This window comes from Cylas formicarius, unplaced genomic scaffold (genome assembly GCF_029955315.1).
Source record: "Cylas formicarius isolate icCylForm1 unplaced genomic scaffold, icCylForm1.1 PGA_scaffold_1__22_contigs__length_36826433, whole genome shotgun sequence".
Lineage (NCBI taxonomy): Eukaryota > Metazoa > Arthropoda > Insecta > Coleoptera > Brentidae > Cylas > Cylas formicarius.
In genome coordinates, this window is record NW_026844264.1 from 12416026 (window position 1) to 12438336 (window position 22311).

General features: G+C 33.3%; 3 protein-coding genes across 3 annotated transcripts; all 3 read left to right on the plus strand.

Moving 5' to 3' along the window:
- The first annotated feature begins 1662 nt into the window (after positions 1 to 1662).
- On the plus strand, positions 1663 to 14189 carry LOC132696758 (pickpocket protein 28-like). Its single transcript, XM_060661767.1, has 14 exons — positions 1663 to 1784; positions 2255 to 2469; positions 2521 to 2667; positions 2802 to 3008; positions 3560 to 3665; positions 3720 to 3868; positions 5868 to 5983; positions 6038 to 6126; positions 6177 to 6361; positions 12642 to 12727; positions 12961 to 13048; positions 13108 to 13230; positions 13543 to 13634; positions 13696 to 14189. Exons 2-14 carry the CDS (start codon positions 2321 to 2323, stop codon positions 13863 to 13865), a joined length of 1707 nt encoding a protein of 568 aa, XP_060517750.1. The 5' UTR covers positions 1663 to 1784; positions 2255 to 2320; the 3' UTR covers positions 13866 to 14189.
- Positions 14190 to 15572: 1383 nt separating this feature from the next.
- Positions 15573 to 18233, plus strand: LOC132696364 (E3 ubiquitin-protein ligase RNF13). The gene is made up of 8 exons (XM_060661148.1): positions 15573 to 15903; positions 15955 to 16024; positions 16075 to 16234; positions 16284 to 16536; positions 16631 to 16805; positions 16861 to 17045; positions 17166 to 17298; positions 17351 to 18233. Exons 1-8 carry the CDS (start codon positions 15826 to 15828, stop codon positions 17560 to 17562), a joined length of 1266 nt encoding a protein of 421 aa, XP_060517131.1. The 5' UTR covers positions 15573 to 15825; the 3' UTR covers positions 17563 to 18233.
- Positions 18234 to 18536: 303 nt separating this feature from the next.
- Positions 18537 to 21885, plus strand: LOC132697086 (UDP-glucuronic acid decarboxylase 1). The gene is made up of 7 exons (XM_060662364.1): positions 18537 to 18684; positions 18738 to 18973; positions 19029 to 19314; positions 19602 to 19715; positions 20687 to 20874; positions 21295 to 21427; positions 21480 to 21885. The coding sequence occupies exons 1-7, from the start codon at positions 18627 to 18629 to the stop codon at positions 21719 to 21721; spliced, it is 1257 nt and encodes a 418-aa protein (XP_060518347.1). The 5' UTR covers positions 18537 to 18626; the 3' UTR covers positions 21722 to 21885.
- Positions 21886 to 22311: the final 426 nt, after the last annotated feature.

Genomic DNA, 22311 nt, shown 5'->3' on the forward strand with positions numbered 1-22311 from the left:
GGTTCATAAAAGCGAAAATGGGAGTGGGATAAAATTGACTTCGCTCATCATAAGGTCCACAGCAGATAACCCGTCTAAATTACACAAGGCGTTACAAAAATACCCTGCCAAACTTTAATATTATGTATATTTCAATACTGTAAATCTCTATTTGGAATTGGGGATGTCAATTTTTCGGGAACTGAAAATTAATAGCAACATCGTCGATGACAATATGACGTTAATTATCGAAAAGAAAACAAAACCAATTACGAATGGAAATTAACAAAACATCGGTAAATGAAAAGTAAACAAAAAGGACAGTCAATTATTTTAAACCAACTAACTTCGCGTCGGCCGTGTTATTAGATGATACAAAAAATGCGATATTTGATAAGGTTAACATTAAAATGTGGGCGCCCATCGATTTTCCGTTTTAACCCCCCTTCCGCAGTTGAACTCGTTCTACGTTAATGGTTGGCTTTTCGTGTCTAATATGTGGTAGTAAGAATATACCAAATTCCTAAATAAATCTTCAAAAAAAAAAGAATTGGAAGATGCCAGAAGAATACAGATAGAAGAAATGGGTAAGACTTCAGTGATTAACGCGATCAGTTTCAAGAACAATGGAATTTGGATGATATCGTAGTAAAGAAATGCAAGTGTTGCATATATGGATATTTCCAGAACATTCTCGTTAATTGTAAGAAAGGCACCAAGTCTAACATATTTAAATTAATACTGTGCACGTTTCGGTTAAGCAATGATCATCAGCAGTACATTTACAAACCATACAAAAAGACAAGAAGAAAACAAATGGGGTTTGAGACCTGTGACTAAAGTATCGGAAATGTTGAAACTTGGCTCGCGACCCATTTGTAACGAAGCTAACGTCTAAAAGTGACGCTTCCGCATGCTTGATCAGTGAATAATTAATTGGGTATTTTTGAATAGGGAGTACAAAATAATTAATTATGCAGGAAGTTCAATAAACGCCATTTCAGTCACGAGTGACTGTAGAAGTTTATCAACGTTTTTCATACTATTTTTTTTTGCGAGTGACGTGTCACTCGGACCGTCAAAATTGACATGCGTCAAAATACAAACTATAGCTATTATCTCCGAAAACATCCGATCGCTTCCAAACCCGTGACTCAAATTCCGGCAGAGTCCGAAGTGATTCGCAGAGGGGAAAAATAGGGTAGGTCAAATTGGACACTTTTTTGAAACTGCCCTTTCTAAAAGCGAAAAACGACAAGTAATGTAGTTCTCTATGGCTCGATTTTCACGTAAAACATATCTTTTTTATTTAAATCTTGTAAATTTGTTGTAGAAAATTTTGTATTTCTGGAGCGATATTTCTAGAGAACTTTATAAGAAAAATTTAAAGGCGCAAATATACTATTTTTAAAACTAATATTTTTTTATTTATAATCAAAAAGAAATGAAAATTATCTTGCCAAAAATAAAGCACACTTGTAGTAGCTGATAGATACAAATTAAGCGTTTTCAATTTATTTTTTAAATTGAACTTGGGAGATTCAACTTTGCCTATGGGAGAGAGTTAATGTAATTGGGACATCCAAATGAACTAATTTAAGCAATGTTTAAATGACGCTGGCGTACTGAGTGGCAGACTGGTAGATCCGTCAAGGTCCGTCCGTATGTCAACTTTTCAAAATTAAAACTTAAGACTGGTCCCTTTTTTTATTTAATATGTATTATTGATTCCGACAGTTTTTTTTTCATATATTATATCCGTTGCAGATGTACTATTGACGACGGTTGCATTAAATATGTTATAGGTGAGGCCACGTTTCTTTATAGTCATTTAATGCTTACTACCTAAAATTTAGTTTAGACTAATTTAATTTATTTTTTATTTTCGTATTTCTTTTTAAGGATTTCCATTATCTAAAAAGAGTTTAATGATCTCTTCTGTAATCATTTGCATCCTGCGCCCAACGAAAAGAAGATATTCAGTTCCTCCATGTAGATGCCATTACAAATACTGTTATCGAACTATTTTTACTGCATATACGCTATAATAAATTATCGCCCGCGAAGATAGGGGTCGTAGATGTACGATGGCGATTAACTTACACAGCTTTAACTCGAGTCACGCAACGAGTCGTTCGCAATTAGATAATATGATCGTAATTTATTTCACGTTAGGTATTTTACTACTTTTAATTCCTTTTTGTTTTTAACGAAGAAACCTCGCGACTTAATGACCGTAATAGGGACCCCCCGAGAGACTCCGACACTGTTTCAGGTTTCCGCGTTGAAAATTCGATCCACGTGCCTTCGGCGAAAAGCTAAGGGCGTCGTCTGCAAGCAAATGGTGAGGATGGTTTACAACGATCGAAACCTTGTCCGGCCGAGAAAAAGCGGCGGCTGGACATCCGAGCCCATCAAACCCAAGAAGGAAATGGTGTTCAGGATTGAGGAACGACACAGTTTTCCTACGCGGGTTCTTGAGAATACGGAGTGAGTTGGAAACATTAAATATACCTTACAGGTGGTATATTTATGTTTTAGTGCAACCGGGGCGGCAAACTCATCTGAAACCGGCAGCAGTACTTCGGTTATGAAGTCGACGATGAAAGAGTTGGAGCAATATTGCGAAAAAACAACGCTGCATGGTTTGAGATACGTGGGAGATTCTACTTTGTCAATAGGGGAAAGGTAATGGTCGTCATCACCAAGAAATTGTGACAATAAAATGAAACCTATCACGGACTCAAAAACAATTATATCTGTTTTTGCATTTTCTTCTTCATGCTTCAGTCCCAAAAACTAATTATACCATATATTTCTAGAATATTTTGGTTCATTTCGTTCTCACTCGCGATCGGTTTTGCCGCCTATTACATCACGAATATTTACGAAAAATGGCGATCGAGTCCGGTCATAATCAGTTTTAGCCCTTTCGATGCTGATTTGACCTCCATTCCATTTCCTGCGATCACTATCTGCAATATGAACCAAGCAAAGAACTCCGAAGCCGAGAGAATATTGAGGGAAGGGTAAGAGTTGAACCAAAAATCAATACGAATCGATGGATAGCACTTGTTTTGGAGAAATATTTCGAAAATGGCAAAATTTTGGTATATACGAAGTCTGAGCCGACTACGGTGAAATTGATTTTCTCATAATTTTTTACTCTAAAAAAACAACCCATTTAGAAAAAAATATTGTGGTATGGTCTTTGTACACTTTAGGTTGTTGTAATTGCAATGTTGAGAATTAAATTCGCAAAAATTAAATAGATTTAGAAGTTCGGAAAAAACAAAATCATTTGATCAATAGAGCATTTTTGACTTCTACAAAAGGTGAAGTATAAAAAGTTGCAATAAATTCTTAAACGAAATAATGCGAAAAGGAATACATTATTTATTTTACCAGGATCGTCGTTACCTACCGTTATTTCGAATAAATACTCGATAGTCTGTAGTTACAAGATAGTAACAACGCCTTCTAATGGCTAGGTGTTCGTAGTATTGGATTTACAAAACAGCATATCAGAAGTGAATTGATAGATATTGACTTTTATGATCCATTGTATTTTCTATTGTAGAAGCAATATCGAAAAGAAATTGCTGGACGACAGTTGCAACGGTAACGCTACTTTTAATGACAACGAACACATCAGTTGGGAGGATTTAAGAAACTTCTTGGTCAGAGTAAGGCATTATCGGACAATCTAAATTCCCAATAAGCAAGTAAAACATTTTCAGGTGGGCAATTCCTGCTCCGATATGTTGAAGTTTTGCCAATGGGGCAGCCAGAAACTGGACTGCGAGATGGCCTTTAATAACGATCTTACTGACGAAGGATTGTGTTGTTCCTTTAACAGGCTGCCTCCGGAGAAAATATTTAGAAACTGGTATGTATCCAATTCGTAACTACTATGGACGAGTGAATATACATCTCATTGAGGAGTGCTTCAATTTATCTACTATAGCTGAAAATATGCACACTTTCACACAAACACTTTCAATGTGACGACATTTATTGCTAAGTATGACCGTTTTCAGAAACTAAGAACGAAAGCGCTGAAAGACCACCAAAAATAAAATATAAGTGTTTATTCTGATAGCATAATAATAAAAATTGGCAGTTAGTTTTTTTTTTTGACATGACGTTACTTACAGAGGGCGTTAGTTTCAACGTATTATTTAGACCAGTGGCTCCCAAACTTTTTTTCTCATAGGTCACTTCTAAAATTTAACTGGTTCCGGTGAATTTCCTGCAGCTACTAAGAACGAAAGCGCTGAAAGGCCACCAAAAATAAAGTATAAGTGTTTATTCTGATAGCATAATAATAAAAATTATCAGTTAGTTTTTTTTTACATGACGTTACTCACAGAGGGCGTTAGTTTCAACGTATTATTTAGATCAGTGGCTCTCAGACTTTTTTTTCTCATAGGTCACTTCTAAAATTTAACTGGTTCCGGTGAATCTCCTGCAGCTACTAAGAACGAAAGCGCTGAAAGGTTACCAAAAATAAAAATAAGTGTTTATTCTGATAGCATAATAATAAAAATTGGCAGTTAGTTTTTTTTGACATTACGTTACTCACAGAGGGCGTTAGTTTCAACGTATTATTTAGATCAGTGGCTCCCAGACTTTTTTTCTCATAGGTCACTTCTAAAATTTAACTGGTTCCGGTGAATCTCCTGCGGCTACAATTCAGATAAATCGAATTATTTTTTTTGTCTTTTATGGTTGAAAAGTAATGAAAATCAGAAAGCATGTTTAATTTCTCATAGACAAGGTTTTTTTGCTTTCGCCGTCTATTTCAGTCGGTTTTTCTCAATTAATAAGAAAATACAAAATATCTCCGAAAGCAGTGACAGTTCAGAGAGAGCCAACTTATTTTTCAGAAATTCTGACTTAAGTCAAGTATATATTCTAACTAATTTTCCAAAAATTCTGAGTTAATCCTCAAAAAAATTGTCAGCACGTTAGTAAGTTTTTTCTGGAATTTTGATGGCTGGACGCATCCACATTTCAATATTTCAAACGATATAGAAATGTAGATTTTGTTTATTTTTCAGATATACTGACCAATTTTCAGCAATTCTGACTTATATTCTAAAAATTCTGACTATTCTTTAAAGAAAAAGCTTTATTATACTAAAACATATATTCTCTTTTTGGTGACTTTTTCACCACTTTCGTAGCGTTCGACGTAAAATTTTTCAGGGATTTTGATGGCTGGGCTCATCCACATTTCGATATTTCAAACGATATAGAAATGTAGGTTTGCATTAGTCCGATATTATAGATTGAGAGACCATCGCATGTTCATGTGACCGCACAGTATTCAAATAAATGGATAACAAACCGGTATTTTAAGTCGACCAGCGGCCAAATAATGTGTCTTGATATAAATCAAGCTATTTATTGTAACACCCCAATTTGGAAACAAGCGGTTACGTGGAATTAATCTTTACAAAATATTACACAGCGGAACACTGTCAGTGTAGGTATCGAATATAAAATAATTGTCACAAAAACATAATTTTACCACTCCTATTAACACCCTCAAACTAAAGGCATTTTAGAATTGTGCATGCCACTATAAAGAAATTACTTGAATTTGTTTGGTTGAGGGAGACCGAAGTCAAAATGTCCATCTACAAGCAACTACTAACTAAACAACTATGAGGTTGATGACATCCTTTGTTCTGGCAGCGATGGCAATTTTCAAGTAATATCTATCTATCTGAAATACTGTTCTCTTAATCCAAAATTAACTTAACAACCAATTTCTCACACAAATTAAGTTGACAATTACAATTTACAAATGACAACTGTTTCCAAACCAAGTTTCCAAGTTGTGACGACAATGCTTCTTTCTCGATAAATTATTCAATTAGGAAGGACATTGGCATATTAAATCAGACCTATCCGAGCAACGTTTATGACTGGAATCCAGAATCTGGATTTCAGCATGCCACTGAAGACGAAAACATAGTTCCGAAGCGACCTTTAGGTGAGCCTTCTATTGCTAATCACGAACTACGTTCTCGATCTAGGAAATTTTCAGGTGCCGGCGCTCACTTGGGCCTTTCCGTCATTTTGGATGCTCAGATAGACAACTACTATTGTTCGTCGACAAGCAGCACAGGATTTAAGGTCATTCAAAGGGCGCCATTTAAAAATAAAAGTTTGTCGCATTTCTTTAGGTGATTCTGTCGAATCCGATCGAGACTCCGAAAATGGCGGACTTTGGTTTCCTTGTCAGTCCGGGCTTCGAGACGCGCATATCCATTGAACCTTCTGTGAGAGAAGCCACTGATTCCTTGAGGGGGGTGGCCATTGAAAAAAGGCAGTGCTACTTTTCCAATGAAAGGCCCTTACAGTATTATAGGTAAATAACCCATTCGATAATCGTATGCACTTTTCGATTACTACCCCCCCTACCCCAACAGGTGTAGAATAATATTTTATTAAGATAAATCTAGATGAAGAAGATTGATAAATGATACATGTTTTGTTTGCCAATTGTTATCAAAAAATAGTGAAGTTGAAAGGGTAACTAATTTAAGATAAATTAAATCTTTTGAAATCCAGCGGACTGTATAGCGCGCTTCTACTTAATGAACACTCATTTTTCATTTTCCAAGGAAAGTAGTGATGTGTAAAGTATGGAGCAAGCAAAGTTCTAAAGGTTGTCTAGGTACGAACAATTTGTGCCTTCAATTGCGTGACGCGACAAAATGGAAAATATAATAATTCCTCGATTCGTTCGCTTTTTAGGCATTATTCGAAAAAACACTGCCAACTCGAATGCCAATCCATGAGGTCGTTAGAAATGTGCGATTGTGAGCCTTTTTATCTCCCAGGTAAGTAATATGGTTTATGTCAATTACGGTGGTGATGAGTAATAGAGATTTTAGGTAATCAGTCAACCACCAAGTATTGTAAAATTCGCAACTGGTGTGTGACCAGAACTAACGGTAATTTTTGTTTATTTTTTTTTTGCAAAATTTGACCCACAAATATTTTAGAGTTAATCGGGCGGCAAGACGGCTCTCAAAGCGACATTGCACGCAAAAGGTACCGCGTATTACTAAAGTACCAGCACTATCGAAAGCTAACACATTTTCAGAACGGACTGTCAGTGCTTAGGCGGATGCGTTTCAGTTGAATATGCATATCAAAAATCCGCCTGCAAAATTAGACAAAGCTTCAACAAAACCCATAACGTGTTTTACAAGTAAGAAAATATTTTTTAATTGCTCGAAACAATGCACCGAAATATGAAAAATATTTGTATATAAATTTGACACCGCTCTTAAAGCGGTTTCTTAAAATTTGAGTGACAATGTTACTAAATTTCAGCAAAAATATCGCCAAGCTCGACTTGTATTTCCAAAACAATAAGTACACGAAAATCTCCAAAAGGGCTGTTTACGACTTTACTGACCTTCTTTGTAAGTGATAAGTATATAAAACTATGTTGCTAATTCTAACCGTTAATTTTCCAGCATTTACCGGTGGTTTGTTGGGAGTGTTTTTGGGTTTTAGTCTCCTTAGCGGGATTGAAGTTTCCTTTTATCTGCTTCGAGGTGTTTTGAAGAGGAAAATCTTGAAGAAGAGAGTAAAAAAAATGACCATAACCGAAAGTGTATTCCCGTTTTCGAACTAAATTATAAGAGGAAGACGCCCTCTCTAAGCACATGACCGGCTATACTGCACATAAATAAACATGTATTACTTAGCAAGTTAAGTATTTCATTGTCCAATTCCTTGATAAAATTCTATCGATTGACCAAATAATGCAATTATACCACAAGAAGTTATATCCAAATCCTAATTTTGACTGATTTGATTGAGCCAGTCAGATTCAACGCTTGGAACAGTCAAAGTTGCTGCGATGTCACCATAGGTGTAGCTTACCTATGAAAACTGAATGGAGGATGATTAATTAATTAATAAACCCTCCTCCAAATTTGAAATGTCAAAAATTCCAAAGCATGCGACGTCTTATCTAATAAGTCAACATTTTTACAGGTTGTAGTAAAATGCGCCACTGGTGCGTATGATTGGTCCATTCGCCCAAAAATATTAAAGCCTTGTATATAATTGGATATAATTTTCACACGTTCAATTCTTTGAGTCGTTACGAATGATGCGAGCTTTTCGAGCTTTCAGAGTGAAGAGGGTGAAAGGGTGAAACGTATCACATTATTATGAAAGGGTTGTTTTCACATGAGTTTGAAACTTGCTTTAGAGTGTGCGCAATTGGTCTTTACCTTTCCACAGGAGTTTGATCCTAGTTTCAACCCACTAGTCTGTTGCAAATTGTTGCCACGTACGCGTAATACAACGTCTCAGCGTTTTGAGGTTATATCATTATAAGTATTTTTTTGCAAAAGTAAAAATTATGGTATAAGATTCAGGAATATCAAAAATAAATTCCTCAAGTGAAATTTCCTGAAGAAGAACTAACAGCTGTCGAGATTTTTGCACATTTTTCTCTGGTTTTCTAGTTATCAAACTGGCGGGTTACGCGATGTAGATAATAATAAAGCGATAAGATAATAAAGTGAATGGTATATTTTTGAAGTAATTTAGAACTTGGAAAAATAAAATAGCTAAAATTACTTGTGTAGTTAATGATAATACATATGTCGCTATCTACATATTTTTTTAGAAGAGAAGCTTATAGTATGGGCTATATTTATTGCATATCCAGGCTCGGTACATAATGTTGGAGTCTGGTAATGACCTCGGATAGAGGAATGTTAACTAGGGTTCAAGTTAATTACAACATTTTTCACTCCTCCGTCGGGATTTATATGGAAAAATTGAGGCACTTCTATTATATTAAATTAAGAGATACTGCTAATGGTGTCTGCTAAATAATCTGCATTTAATGACAATTGTAAAATTGCTAATGATCATTGAGTCACAGAATAATAACAATGACGATGATTGCGGAGACGGTAACATCCAATAAAGGTATTCTACAAGATAGTAATTTTCGAACAAATAAATTTATGATAATGTATAAATACTCAAAATTTAATATATACTAACAAACGTGAACAACCAATAACTAACCAAAACTAACCAATAAAGGTAACCTATAATAATAAGGTCGGCCTTTCTTTTTTATTATTTCAGACTTTAGCTGCATGAAGATTAGTCTATGCAACTCATTACTGAGCCTATTTTCACATGGACCAGAAAAAGTTTCCGCTTTCTCTCAATCAATATAGTTAAAAACCTCAAATTTTTTCTTTAGGATTAAAAAAAATATATATAAACCTTATGAAACTGTTTTTAGAATCCTTATTTAAAGCTGCCAATATATTTTTTGAACCAAGCCAATAAAATGAATGTAACAAAAGAAGCTTTTCATAGTTTTAAACGCTCATATAGATAATTCCACAATATCTTACCAACCATTCTGTTCGGTCTCCTGAAAATTATGTTTAAAGCGCAACCAAGCAATGTGTTTCCCGGGAACAGCAAAAAATTGAAGGCATATTAGCGTTGATTTATTTTATTCGTTTACTATGTTTTAGATCGTACACTCAGGTCAACTGCATGCTCGAATGCCAATCGAATTTTACCCTAAGGGAGTGCAAGTGTATCCCGTATTATTTGCCAAGTAAGACCTTTAATGAAAAAAACGCATATCTATACAAATCGGTAGAGAACGTTACGGATTTGAACTTTAAAAAATAGTTTTAAGGAAATTGTAAATTTTCAGAGAATAAATTCGTTAAAAATTGCGACAAAGTGGACGACAATTGCGTAAAACGAATTAAGGTGGAGGTTGAGGATTTGAAAAACGGCAGGTGAGTTTATTAAAGGCAAAGAACACATCGCGCGGGCGTTAAGTTAGAACTTATTTTGCTTCGCAGTTTTCTTACGGGGGAATGTAACTGCAAACCCGGTTGTTTTCAATATCAGTTCGGACATATCACTTCGCAATCGACTTTGATGGCCGATGCATTTGTGAATATAGAAAACGTGAAACGTATTAAGAAGTGAGTAACGCGATTTCAGTTTGAAACCATCAAACTAAGTTAAATCATTTCTTCGTAGGAGTAGTTTGGCTCTTATCAAATATCATTTTGCAGCCGAAGCTTATCAAAAACAGAACAAAGGTGTGCTTTTTGGGTTTGCAGAAATTTTGTGTAAGTTACTTATACAGGGTATAATACGTTATCTTCAAAATTTTGTTTTATCCAAAAGTCTCAGTTAAAACACAAGATGTTACTTAATGATAAGCTGTAATTAGTCGTGATTTAAGAAGCTGTTTATTGTTCATATCTCGAAGATCTTTTTTGGCGACCTTGTTCGCATTGGCAGTATAATCCGAGGTTAATTTATCGTCAATTGAAATGTAATTATGAATTTGAGTGGCACCAATGGGGCTTCTTACCTATTATGTTTATAAAAAAAAAAGTTCGCCACTGGATTTAAAGGTTTTATATATTTTTTTTGTATTAGGCAGTTTGTGCAAAACTCTTTTTATCTCTCGATATTAGTTCCCATATTTCATAAGCATTCTTTACTTTTCTAATTAAAAAAAACAAAATGGTTTGATTATCCTACATTATATCAAGTTGGTTATTTCGTATTCCAGCAGTGTTAAGACTATATTTTAACGCAACGTATATTTTACCAAAAATGTTTGTGTTTTTTGGGGAGGCTTGAATTTTAGCGGTAAATCTTACATAGTTTGCAAAATACCTGGATAAATAACCATAACAAACCAAGCAATATGTGAAGCCATTTTAGTGAAACGACTAAAACTAGTATAGGGAAGTTACGCAATAAAGACGACATCTCACATTTTTATCCAGAAATATTATATGAAGATTTTGCTGTAGAGGAACAATGTCTCTAATTTCGGCACTTAGATATATCGTTGTATATTTTTAGCGAATTTTGGAGGTATTTTAGGACTCTGTCTGGGTCTGAGTTTTTTGAGCATCATGGAAATTATATATTTCATGGTTTTAAGACCCATTTGTCGTCGATTGACAAATGTAAAAAAGCAAGCGCCTGTGACCGATCAAATCACAAGGATATTAAACGACCGACCTCAAAAATAAACCAAATAACTGGACCCGTTGAAAAACCCACAAAACTTATTGCTGTTTGTCTTGGAGCATAAAAAATATTCGCATTTAATTGATCCGCAGTTTTATTTACCATGGCATGGATAAAATTAAAATATACCTCTCATTTTATTAGTTATATAATATGAATTATCAGGTACATGAAACAAAAACCATCAAAACTATTATTACTTAATACATTTTGACTATATTCTTGACATGGTGGAAGCTAGTTGATATGCAATAGTGTCGGATTTAACATCTGTCGATGCAATTTTTATGTCAAATATTCTTCTTCAATTCACAAACGGAAATCGAATTCCTGCGTTTTGCATAGGATTCCATTTCTACCATTTTCAGGGTTGCAAGCTAAACACTGCATTGAAGAATTTTCAACAGTTGACACACTCCCATTAAACGTCTCTTCCAACGCGAAACAAGACCTGAAAAAAACTGATTTCAGATGATGTGTAAAAGTTTATTTCACTTAAAATGCTCAAATCAATGTGCTTGAAGAAAACAATTTTAATATCTTACATTTTCCAGTTTTTTCAACTTTTCGTAATTTTTAACCTTGTTTGAAGTCATCTTCAATTAATATGGCACATCCATTCTCTTTAATATCAATGACGCAATAAGCTCCCCAAAGACTCAAATGCAAAAGATCTACAATGATTCCTCTATTCATATATTTCACCTAAGTCCTAATTTTAATAAAAAACTATTGATGTTTTTCTATGACTCCATACGGCCGTGGTAAGATTAGGTCATCTCCAGTAGCATATCCATAATAATTAATCAGATTAATACATTTTTCTTTTTTAATTAATTAGTAAATTAAATTTTCATGTAAACATTTTTCTAGTTATTATCTAAGAATAGTATTAGACTAACTATGTGTACTCTGTAAATTTTTATGTTTGTACATTATGTTGAGTACCGAAATAAACAAATAAATAAAGAAATAAATAACCAATTCGTGAATCTCTGCTATAATTTATGCAATATTTGCTTACTGTCGCAGATGAAAATAGGGTTGCGATTTTTCAAAATTTTCGTTGTGTGGCTTTATAAATATAATAAATATCAATAACTAACTGATCAAAACAGGTTTAAAGCCTATTAAGTAGCGAACGAGAATAAATTAGATCCAGCTTGTATACAGAAAAAATATATCACATCCAACAATTGGAAAAATTGTCGAAATTTTAAGAATTATTTTTTCATTCTTAATTTTCTTAAAATTCTCTAAAAACGACAATAAAAAATCAAATGATCCAATCTATAATTTTTGCTTACCCGTTTGTGATCAAATACGATTTCTATCAGGAATTATATCCATCTCAATCTGGATTTTGACACGTCCAATATCATACTCAAAGTGAACTTCGCTTCTTGTGTTTTTACTTATTACTTATTAGCTCGTAGATCATAAGTGGGTTTTCCCCTTTTTACAAAACCTACGCAATTAAAACGGCACCTGATCATTGACGTATTGGTGGGGTAGTAATCAATCAACCTCAACATTTTTCCCCCTATTTAATTAAAATTTAATTTGTTTTCCAGGTCCTACACTCAGAGAAACTGTAATTTGGAGTGCCAATCCAATCACACCTTAAAGCACTGTTCATGCGTTCCCTATTATTTACCGAGTAAGAATATTGCGTTTTGACGTTTCGTATGTATGTATATTTATATAACCATCACATCACGCAACTTTCTTGCCACCACAACCCCTGATAACATTCCGTGTTAAGTATATTAATGCAATATTTTTGTCCATATAATTTCGTTATCTTACCGCTTTTTATTTAAAGCCACTACATTACTTTGCACTATGTGGGTAATTTTATTAGAAAATAATTTTCCGTCTTATTGATTTCAGAAAACAAGTTCATCAAATACTGCGGCAAAACGGAAAAGGAATGTGTGGACCAAGCCAAAGAAGATATGGAAGTTGTCTATGGGAATGGGTAAAGCATTATTGTCTGATAATACTTTTAAATTAATGTCATTGTGTTTATACTTGTAGGTCCAGCTGTCATTGTCTACCAGGGTGCTTCTTCCTCAGATTCTCAAATTCGAAATCGTTCGCCAAACTGTCGGACATGGGCCTTCGGGCCGAGGTCGGCAGTTACTCTAAGGAATATTTCATGTAAAATGTTTTTAATTTCTATCACAGAGCTAATTTCAATTTGTCACCAAATACTTCCTCACAATCCAGCCCTCCCTTGAACACAATTTGTATAAGAAAGCTTTCGCTTAGATCTCAGTTTCTGAGAACAACTTGATGCAATAAAGAGCAAGCGATACTACAACAAACAAAAGTATACCCATCCGCCTTCGGTGGTGGTATTTTGTAGTTCTGTTCGACATTTCCTTTTATTGTACGCACGTAACGCATTGATTACTTTCAGTTCAACATGAAACATTGATGTTGTTAACTCTATGCCACTTACTTTTGCAGGGATAACGTAGCTGTGGTGCAGTTTTTCTTTTTTAAATCGCAGTTCACCAAAGAAGTGAAAAGCGAACTTTTCGGATTTACCGAAATTTTATGTAAGTTATCAAATGTCTGAAATTCTTGCCTTGCCTTATATACATTTTTGATTTGTTTCAGCAAATGTAGGCGGACTTTTAAGTCTGTGCTTGGGTTTTAGCTTCCTTAGTCTGATAGAGCTATTATATTTCGTAACATTGCGGCTTGCATGTGAGTTAGCCAAAAAACGGAGAACAAACCAGAAACGACTTCATCACAAAGGTTCTCCGATTTATCCGTTTATGAAATAATAGTTATTTTTTTGGTAGCCAGTTGTCGACTCTAACTATGAAATTTCCAAAGAACATTTCGTTAAGTAAAATTCCTAGCTAACAACGCCATTTATGTATATCCAAAGAGAACTCCACAAATTTGAGATTTTCATCCATTTTTAATATTTGCTTTTGACTAAGTGTTTCAAAACAAATGGGTAAAATTTAAGGGAGCAATGTTTAAAATAAAGGGTAGTTTGTTACATAAATTTTTGATCAAAATCCAACCATTAAAAACCATTGAACGAAACAATTAAAACGAAAATATATAGAGCAATAAAATATTACGGAACTATTACTATTACAAAAACACACTTTCTGCATATTTTTTTATTTTTCTAAAATTAATGGAGGGGATATCTTTCTTATTTGCTACATTTAAGTAAAAACTTATGCAATGACATAAAAACATTTTTTTTATTTGATGTTTTATTTAGAAACACTTGTCTCCTGAAATTGTTTCATACCACTTTCTAAAATTAAAAAAAAAACATCTAAAGCAGTGCATAACGAGATAAAAAAATTGATTAGATAAAATATTTACTTCTTATTATACTTATTAATTATTAAATACGACTAATTTAATTAAAAATTTATTATATAACCATTTAATTTTTCAATAATAAGAGTTTTAGCTCAATAATGATGAAATGGCAGATATTCATTTTATCTATGGGCGTGCAAAAGAAAATTTCTTGGAAGCGGTTTACCAGGCTTCATCGAAATAGAAGTTTCGAAGAAATCAACCGACACCGCAAAGTTCGAATACCCGAATTAGAAGTTACTGTACAAAATGTTATTAAAAGGAAACCGGGGACAAGTACCAGAAAAATTGCAGCAGAATTAAATACTGTTGCATCAACTGCATGGAGGATATTAAAAGCACAATAGTTATATGTGTTATATCCATACCATGTACAGAGCGGTCAAGCTCTTTCAGTAAGAGATTTTGAACAGAGGATGATTTTTTTTCGAAATGCAATATTTAACATATTATCTTTTTGTTTGGAAGCGGTAAGTTTTATGAAACAAATAAATAAATAATAAAATAACAGCAGATAAAAATTTCAGTTTCTACTAAACACTTTTATAGAATTTTATTTTCTGCGTGTCATTGCGTAAGATTTTTTTAAAAAATTTAAGTTAAGAATGATAGGGATAGAGTAATTCAAACCCTTCCACTCATTAAAAAAAAAACAGATTTTTTAAAAAATAATATTTTACGGTTCTATTTTCATTTTCAAGAAAAAAGATACAAACGCGATATCTCCCTACTTTTTATTTTAAAGTAAAAATTATCGGTTTAAGTTGTGCACATTTGTTTTGAAACTCCCTGTATATAAATTGGATCGCACATTTTAACTCTAAGTTGAACTTGAAACAAATTTAGTTTAGTAGGATAATTTAGTCTTTTGATGCTATTATTTTGTCGGGAAAAGCAGAAATATATGTGCAAATGCAAATTCGTGTATTATTTTGTTAATTAAGCTAGGGAAAGAGGAATCCCTAAACGTTTCTTGAAATTATATCATTCTATGGAACCATTTTGTATGCCCCTGGTATTTTTTTTCAATAATATTTAAAATTCTTGCCTTGATTGAGTAGGTGCCCGCTAAAACCAAAGAAGAAGACTTTATTCTTTGCCAATAGCGGGCACTATACCATGCAGTAGTGGGAAGAATTGTGATCTATGGTTTTATTTTGACGTTTCGTGACTAATAAAAATAAATAGTTTTGTGTTGTTTTGGATTTTTTGTGGTAAAAAAATAACCACGATTGCCATCAGGAGTTTTGAGTAGCTGCTGAGGCTGTGATTTATTGTTCTGGTAGTTGCAAAACGCAGTTAGTTATGAGTTCATAAATTATTGTTACTTTATATAACAGCAATTTAATTTAATTTTTTGTAATGTAATTGACGCAATCTAAGGAGACGTGAACAATGATTTCCCATTTATTAGTGTTTCTAGCGGGTCAAGCAATTAATATGGTTACTTCCGAAATTTTTGCTGTGAGATTTGTAAGTAGTTTTGATTTGTTATTTTACTCCAAAGTGAAATGAGAGTTGTAGGATTCTCAGTACTTTTTCGAAGAATTTCCCGACGCCCCTGCCAATTTCGGTCCCAGCCTTTTTGAAGATGGTATTGGTCAATAGTAGTTTAAAGACCATATAATATCCATTCAGTTTCAGCCGTTAAAGGTGTGCTTGTGGATGCTAATAGAAGCGGTTGTTTCAATGATATTGAGCCTCCTGATGTAAACCCTTTGGATAAATCTATTGTTTTATTGCCCAGATATTCAGCTCAGAATTGTTCATTTGAAACCAAAGTTCGAAATGCCCAAAGTGCTGGGTATGTTATCTAATAATATCATCACTGACTTATTGTCTTATTATTTTAGTTATGATGCTGTTATTGTATACAATATAGGATCTAATGAGTTAATACCTATGTCAGCAACAAATAAATCTGGCATTGCCATCCCTTCTGTATTTGTTGGTGAGCAATCTGGTTTGATGTTGAAAAATATCTACACAGGTCCAGAATATTTTATTGTGATCACTGGCGGGACCCCTTTTAACATAGAGACACATTTGTTGATACCTTTTGCTATTGTAGTTGGAATTTGTTTTGTTGTCATCATGGGTTTTATGGTAAGTTTAATCATGTTGGTGGTTACGGTGAGTATTAAATAATGAAGTAATTAATTATAGAAAACAAATACTTTTAAATATTTTTGTTTTTTAGATTGCTAAATTTATTAAAGACAGGAGAAGGCAAAGAAGGCATAGATTGCCAAAGTCATCATTAAAAAAGATACCTACTTGCAAGTTCCAAAAGGGCGATCCTTATGAGACCTGTGCAATTTGCTTGGATGACTTTGTTGAAGGGGAAAAGTTACGGGTCCTTCCCTGCAATCATGGTTCTGATTTACTGTTGTTTTAAGCATATAAAAGACAACTTAAAATGATTTTTAGTGTACCATACAAAGTGTATCGACCCATGGTTGACCAAAAACCGGAGAGTTTGTCCCATATGCAAGCGAAAAGTATTTGCCCATGATGAGCTCCATCACAATGAGGCAGACAGTGATTCTGAAGCTGATGATACAACCCCCTTGATTAATGCAAGCAACAGGGGTACTCAGGGTGGCACATTTGAAGTAAATTCTTCATTTTTAACTATGCTGATACAAGCATTACTGTCACATAACCGAAATGCATATCAAAAACCTCTTGGTGGTCAATGAGGCAATTTGTTATTGCAAAGTTGTTAATTTTAGGAGCTGAGGGAGAACCTTATTCAAAGAGCAATAAGGTCCATATCACAGCAGTCGGGAACCGCAAATTTGGTGACAGCCTCAGATCATCACAGCATTAATGGAGAATATGTCAGTACCACCAGTTCCACTACAGGTGAGCACAGGAAAAGAATATCAACCATTATTTCTTTTTTATTAATTGTTAGGTACAAGTGAATTAGAAAGCTCAGGTCCCTACCACTTTTGTGATGAATTTGAGGTACATGTACACCAGCCACAATTACAAAATGTTTGTGACGATTGTGAGGTACATGTACACCAGCCACAATTAGAAAATGTTTTTGATGATGCTGAAGTACATGTCCACCAACCGGACACATCGAGTGAACCAAGTTATAATAATGACATCAGCATTTGAACTACTCTGTTATTTCTTTGTTTTGATTTCTAGTCGAGTACAAAACAATTGGTCAACAATTTTGTGAAATAATTTTCATTGGTGCTAAATAACCAAGTTGGGGATGATATGATATGATGCTTTAACTAAGATTAATGGTAATAAGTTAGAATTAATTGACTGTTTTACTGTGTCAGGATGAAAAGCTACAGTGTCCTTGTTGGCTTAAAATGCTTTAAATCTGAATGGCAGCACTGACAAAAAAAAGAGAAGTCAATAATTATAAAACAAAACTGCAAAGTAATGCATTTTTAAAATTTATACTGTTTGGAATATTGAATCCATTTGTAAGTTGCTGTATAGTAAATGTAATATGTGTGGCGAAACGATATTTTTCATGTAATTTTTAATAATTGACAATACATGACGGTAATACAAGGACAGACAAATTTAATATATTTTCTTCTAAAACGCAAAGCATCCACAATATAATTCAAACAATTAAATTATGATTCAATAATGGGTGATATATTATATGCTAATTATATTTTCTGATTTCAAAAGTAAAATTATCATTGTGCATACTTTATACTTTTGGATTGCATACTATTAAAATAGTTTTAGTTATATTCTAATAACAATTCTTTAATTTTAAGTTACTTGTAAATAGTTATTCTTTATTAAAATGTTTATCAAGATAAATTGCTATTATTATTTACTAATGTAGAAAACACCATAAATACCTACCAACTTTCATAAAGATATCAATTAATTCTAATATGAATTTTACAAAAATTTTATTAAAAATATGACAATGTTTAGTAAATACTGCACGGTAAAGTTTCTTTTTCGATATTTTCTGTTTCATAGGTGCAAATAAAAAATGCTATGGATAAACAAAATCAGTTCATGGAACGCTCTACGACTACGTTTGTTCTGTGGTCTGTGAATACGTTGGAAGTTTTACCTGAAACGCTCTAGTCTTTGATAAAAGACAAAAAAGATGTAGTTAGGTTACAGGAGTATTTATTTTCTTAATCCACTCAAGATTAAAATGTAAAATTTTCTTACAAGAATGAACTACAATGATACAAATAACATTAAAATTGAAACACATCTTAATATCTTTCGGTGTTCTTTTTGGTAAGCACTCGAATTTGTCGTTGAGGTTATGAAATATATGTTTGTTTTTGTAGTTTTTTATATAATATTGTTTAAATATCGTCACAACAGTCCCGCTTCGGGCACGGCAACCGGTAGTACAGAGACATGGAAGTTCCCTGAAGATGTAAAACATGCTAATTATCTGTTAAATGAAGCATATCGTAAGATTGAAGCTCTTGAAGAAAAAATCATTTTATTAGAGGGAAGGGTGCCCAAAACGTATCCTGACGTTAATTTTCTCAATTATCTGACGCGAAAGAGAATTTTGGTAGAGGGGCTGACATTACTAGTTGGACAATATTAATAGTAAATACTTCATTTAGGTAACAGGTGGTGCTGGATTTGTGGGCTCACATTTAGTGGACAGACTAATGATGGAAGGACATGAGGTAATCGTGGTCGATAATTTTTTTACGGGTAGAAAAAGAAATGTGGAACACTGGATTGGACATGAAAATTTTGAGCTTATACACCACGACATTGTTAATCCTTTGTTTATTGAAGTGGATGAAATATACCACCTTGCAAGCCCTGCTAGTCCGCCACATTACATGCACAATCCTGTGAAAACTATTAAAACAAATACATTAGGAACAATTAATATATTAGGTAAAACTTTTTCTTTTGTTTATTGGTGTAGTTTATAAGAATAGGTCTTATATAACAGTATTAATAATATAACAAACCAAATTTATATATTTTTTGGCAATAATAAGTAAATTTTATTTTATTTTTACCATTTTAGAGTCACTCAAGCTTTATTTTATGTTGTAGGTATAAATATATTGTCTGCATGGTCACAATAAATCAATATTTGAGTTATCTTTGTTGAATCATCTCTTATCAGTATTGAAATAAATAAGCAGCATGTGATTAACTTTTTTTTTTTTATTTAGGATTAGCTAGGCGATTGAATGCGAAAATTCTTATAGCAAGTACTTCAGAAGTGTATGGAGATCCAGACATTCACCCCCAACCTGAAACTTATTGGGGACATGTAAATCCAATAGGTAATGTTTAAAAATACCCACTTAGTACCAGGTGTCCCAGTAGAGGCAAGAAGGTAAGGTATTGGGGAAATGACTGTGGAAATTAAAAAAAAATGTCTTAAGTAAATCGGCTGAGAGAAAATGCTGGATATTATTTTTGAGTTTTTAATATGGCCACCATGGGGGGTAATTGCTATCTTTATTTTTGAAAGTCAGTTTCTGCAAAATTTTCTAATAGTTCTAATAGTTATAGTAAGTCCTTTGATAAAACTGAGACAAACCCAAATCTTTTTTGTTAAATGCTCTAGCTTTAAAAAGAAAGTGCGTTAGAACATTTTCGGAAATAAATGATGATGAATTTAAGAGGCTTAATATATTCTAATACATTTGGAATCATTAGAAAGGCCTTTTTCTACGCTATTGATTGGGCGAGAGTGACGTAACTGCGATTCCTTATCTTGCCACCAAATAGTGTATTTCTGACAATTGCAAAAAACAAAATTCTGGAATAAGATAAATGCAATGCAGATCACTCAATAAGCGCCTATCAATCCACTAAGAACTATATCTCAATATCTTTATCCTAATTTAAAACATGAATTAATGAACTTAATACTAAATCTATCTAAATTAATTAATGTCTAATTATCACTGATTTACCAAATAAAACGGTTATAATTATTTAAATAACATTTAAAAATAAAATCAATGCAGCCATATTAAGGTTAAAATCCTGCATAGAAAATGACTTGAAGGCATTTCTAAAAAGTTCCATTTTGATTTTTTACTATTTGCTGTTTTTTATTGTATTCATAGGGTTGGAGCTAGTTGCATTTTAACACTTAAATAAAGTTTTTTTTTTTGCAATTGTCTTACTTTATTTACTATTTACTTAAAAAAAATTTTTTCAAATTTCTTGTTTCCCTAATACCCTACTTTGTTGCCCTTACTGGCACATTCTGCATATAACTCAACAGAGTAAAATATTGTAGGTCCCAGGGCTTGCTATGACGAAGGCAAGCGGGTTTCTGAAACTTTGACCTACGCATATGCCAAGCAAGATAATCTGCAGGTCAGAGTAGCTCGAATTTTTAATACCTATGGGCCGAGGATGCATATGAATGATGGTCGGGTTGTATCTAACTTTATACTTCAGGCTTTACAAAATGATGTTATCACGGTAGGTTGCCGATATTTTTTTTTTAAGTGATCCCTTTTTCTGTTCTGTAATCTAGGAAAAAAACTAATTTATTTATTTATCAAGTAACCCAAAACTTCATTTCCCAGACCATCATTAAGAATGTTGATGACAATCTTTATTGATAGGGATCAAGGAATAGTGATTTTGTTGCAAGATTACATACATACATATAACATCTTTAAATAACATAAATTTTAGTCTTTTCATATTAGGAATAAATTTTTACAATGCTTTATGAGAGGCGAATATGAAGTTAAAATTTTGAATGTTTCTGAATTTGTATCCTCTCTTTCTCAGTGGTTTTATGAGAATGCTTTTGTGGGACATAAGGAACTATAGCTTATAACTCTCATAATTAGTGTACACGATTGGTATTGTTATGTTGAATGATATTTGCAGGTGTATGGGTCTGGAGAGCAAACAAGATCATTTCAGTATGTTTCGGATTTAGTTGAAGGTCTTGTTAGCCTGATGAATTCTAACTTTACCTTGCCTGTGAATTTAGGCAATCCTGTGGAACATAGCATTATCAGTAATTGAACTAAGCTTTTTCTATCTTTGTAAATGATAGTATTTCTTTGTAGAATTTGCCTCAATAATTAAGACCTTAGTGGGAGGTCATAGCAAAATTGTACATGTAAGTGAAGTCGAAGATGATCCTCAGAGGCGACGGCCGGATATTGCCCGGGCCAAGCAATACCTTCAATGGGAGCCCAAAGTTGAACTCAATGTGGGACTTCAAAAGACTGTCGAATACTTTAGGCAAGAGCTGAAGCGATTTCGCGACTCACATAGAAACAAATTTAAAATTCAGAAGCCCAGATAGGATATTACCAATGTTGCAAAAGCAAGGGGATATTTGTTCCTAAAATTTTGTTTTCCTAATATTTTCAAAACGTTGGGAAAGGTGTTATGTTGAAATTTTATTAGAAAGAAACAATAGCGGTGAAGAAAAGAAACACAATGAAAAGAGGATGATATTAATTTGTTTGACAGTTTTATCATTAATATATTTAAAATAGTTGTTTTCCCATTTATTTCGTTTTAATTGATACCGAGTATACTATCCTCATAGGCTTAATCCTTGTAGAAGGCTAGCATAAGCCAACTTCCTTACGAATAAAGAGAGAGCAAACATGCATGTGTAAGAAATTGGTTTTGCGAGATTACTGCGTGTGCGCATGTGTAATACGCAACAAACTTACCTGTGTTATCATAGGATTTTTTATTCGAATTTATAGTTACACAAGAAACAGCCTCCATGGGAAAGTATTTTCACAAATATGGCTTAAATTGCAAATTGCTGCAGTAAACCCAACAGGGCATTTGTCAGTTGTCAGCGGTGTTGCCAGAACCGCCAGCCCAAAAATAAACTAAATAAAAATCTAACTTTATATGTAGAAAATATATAAAAAT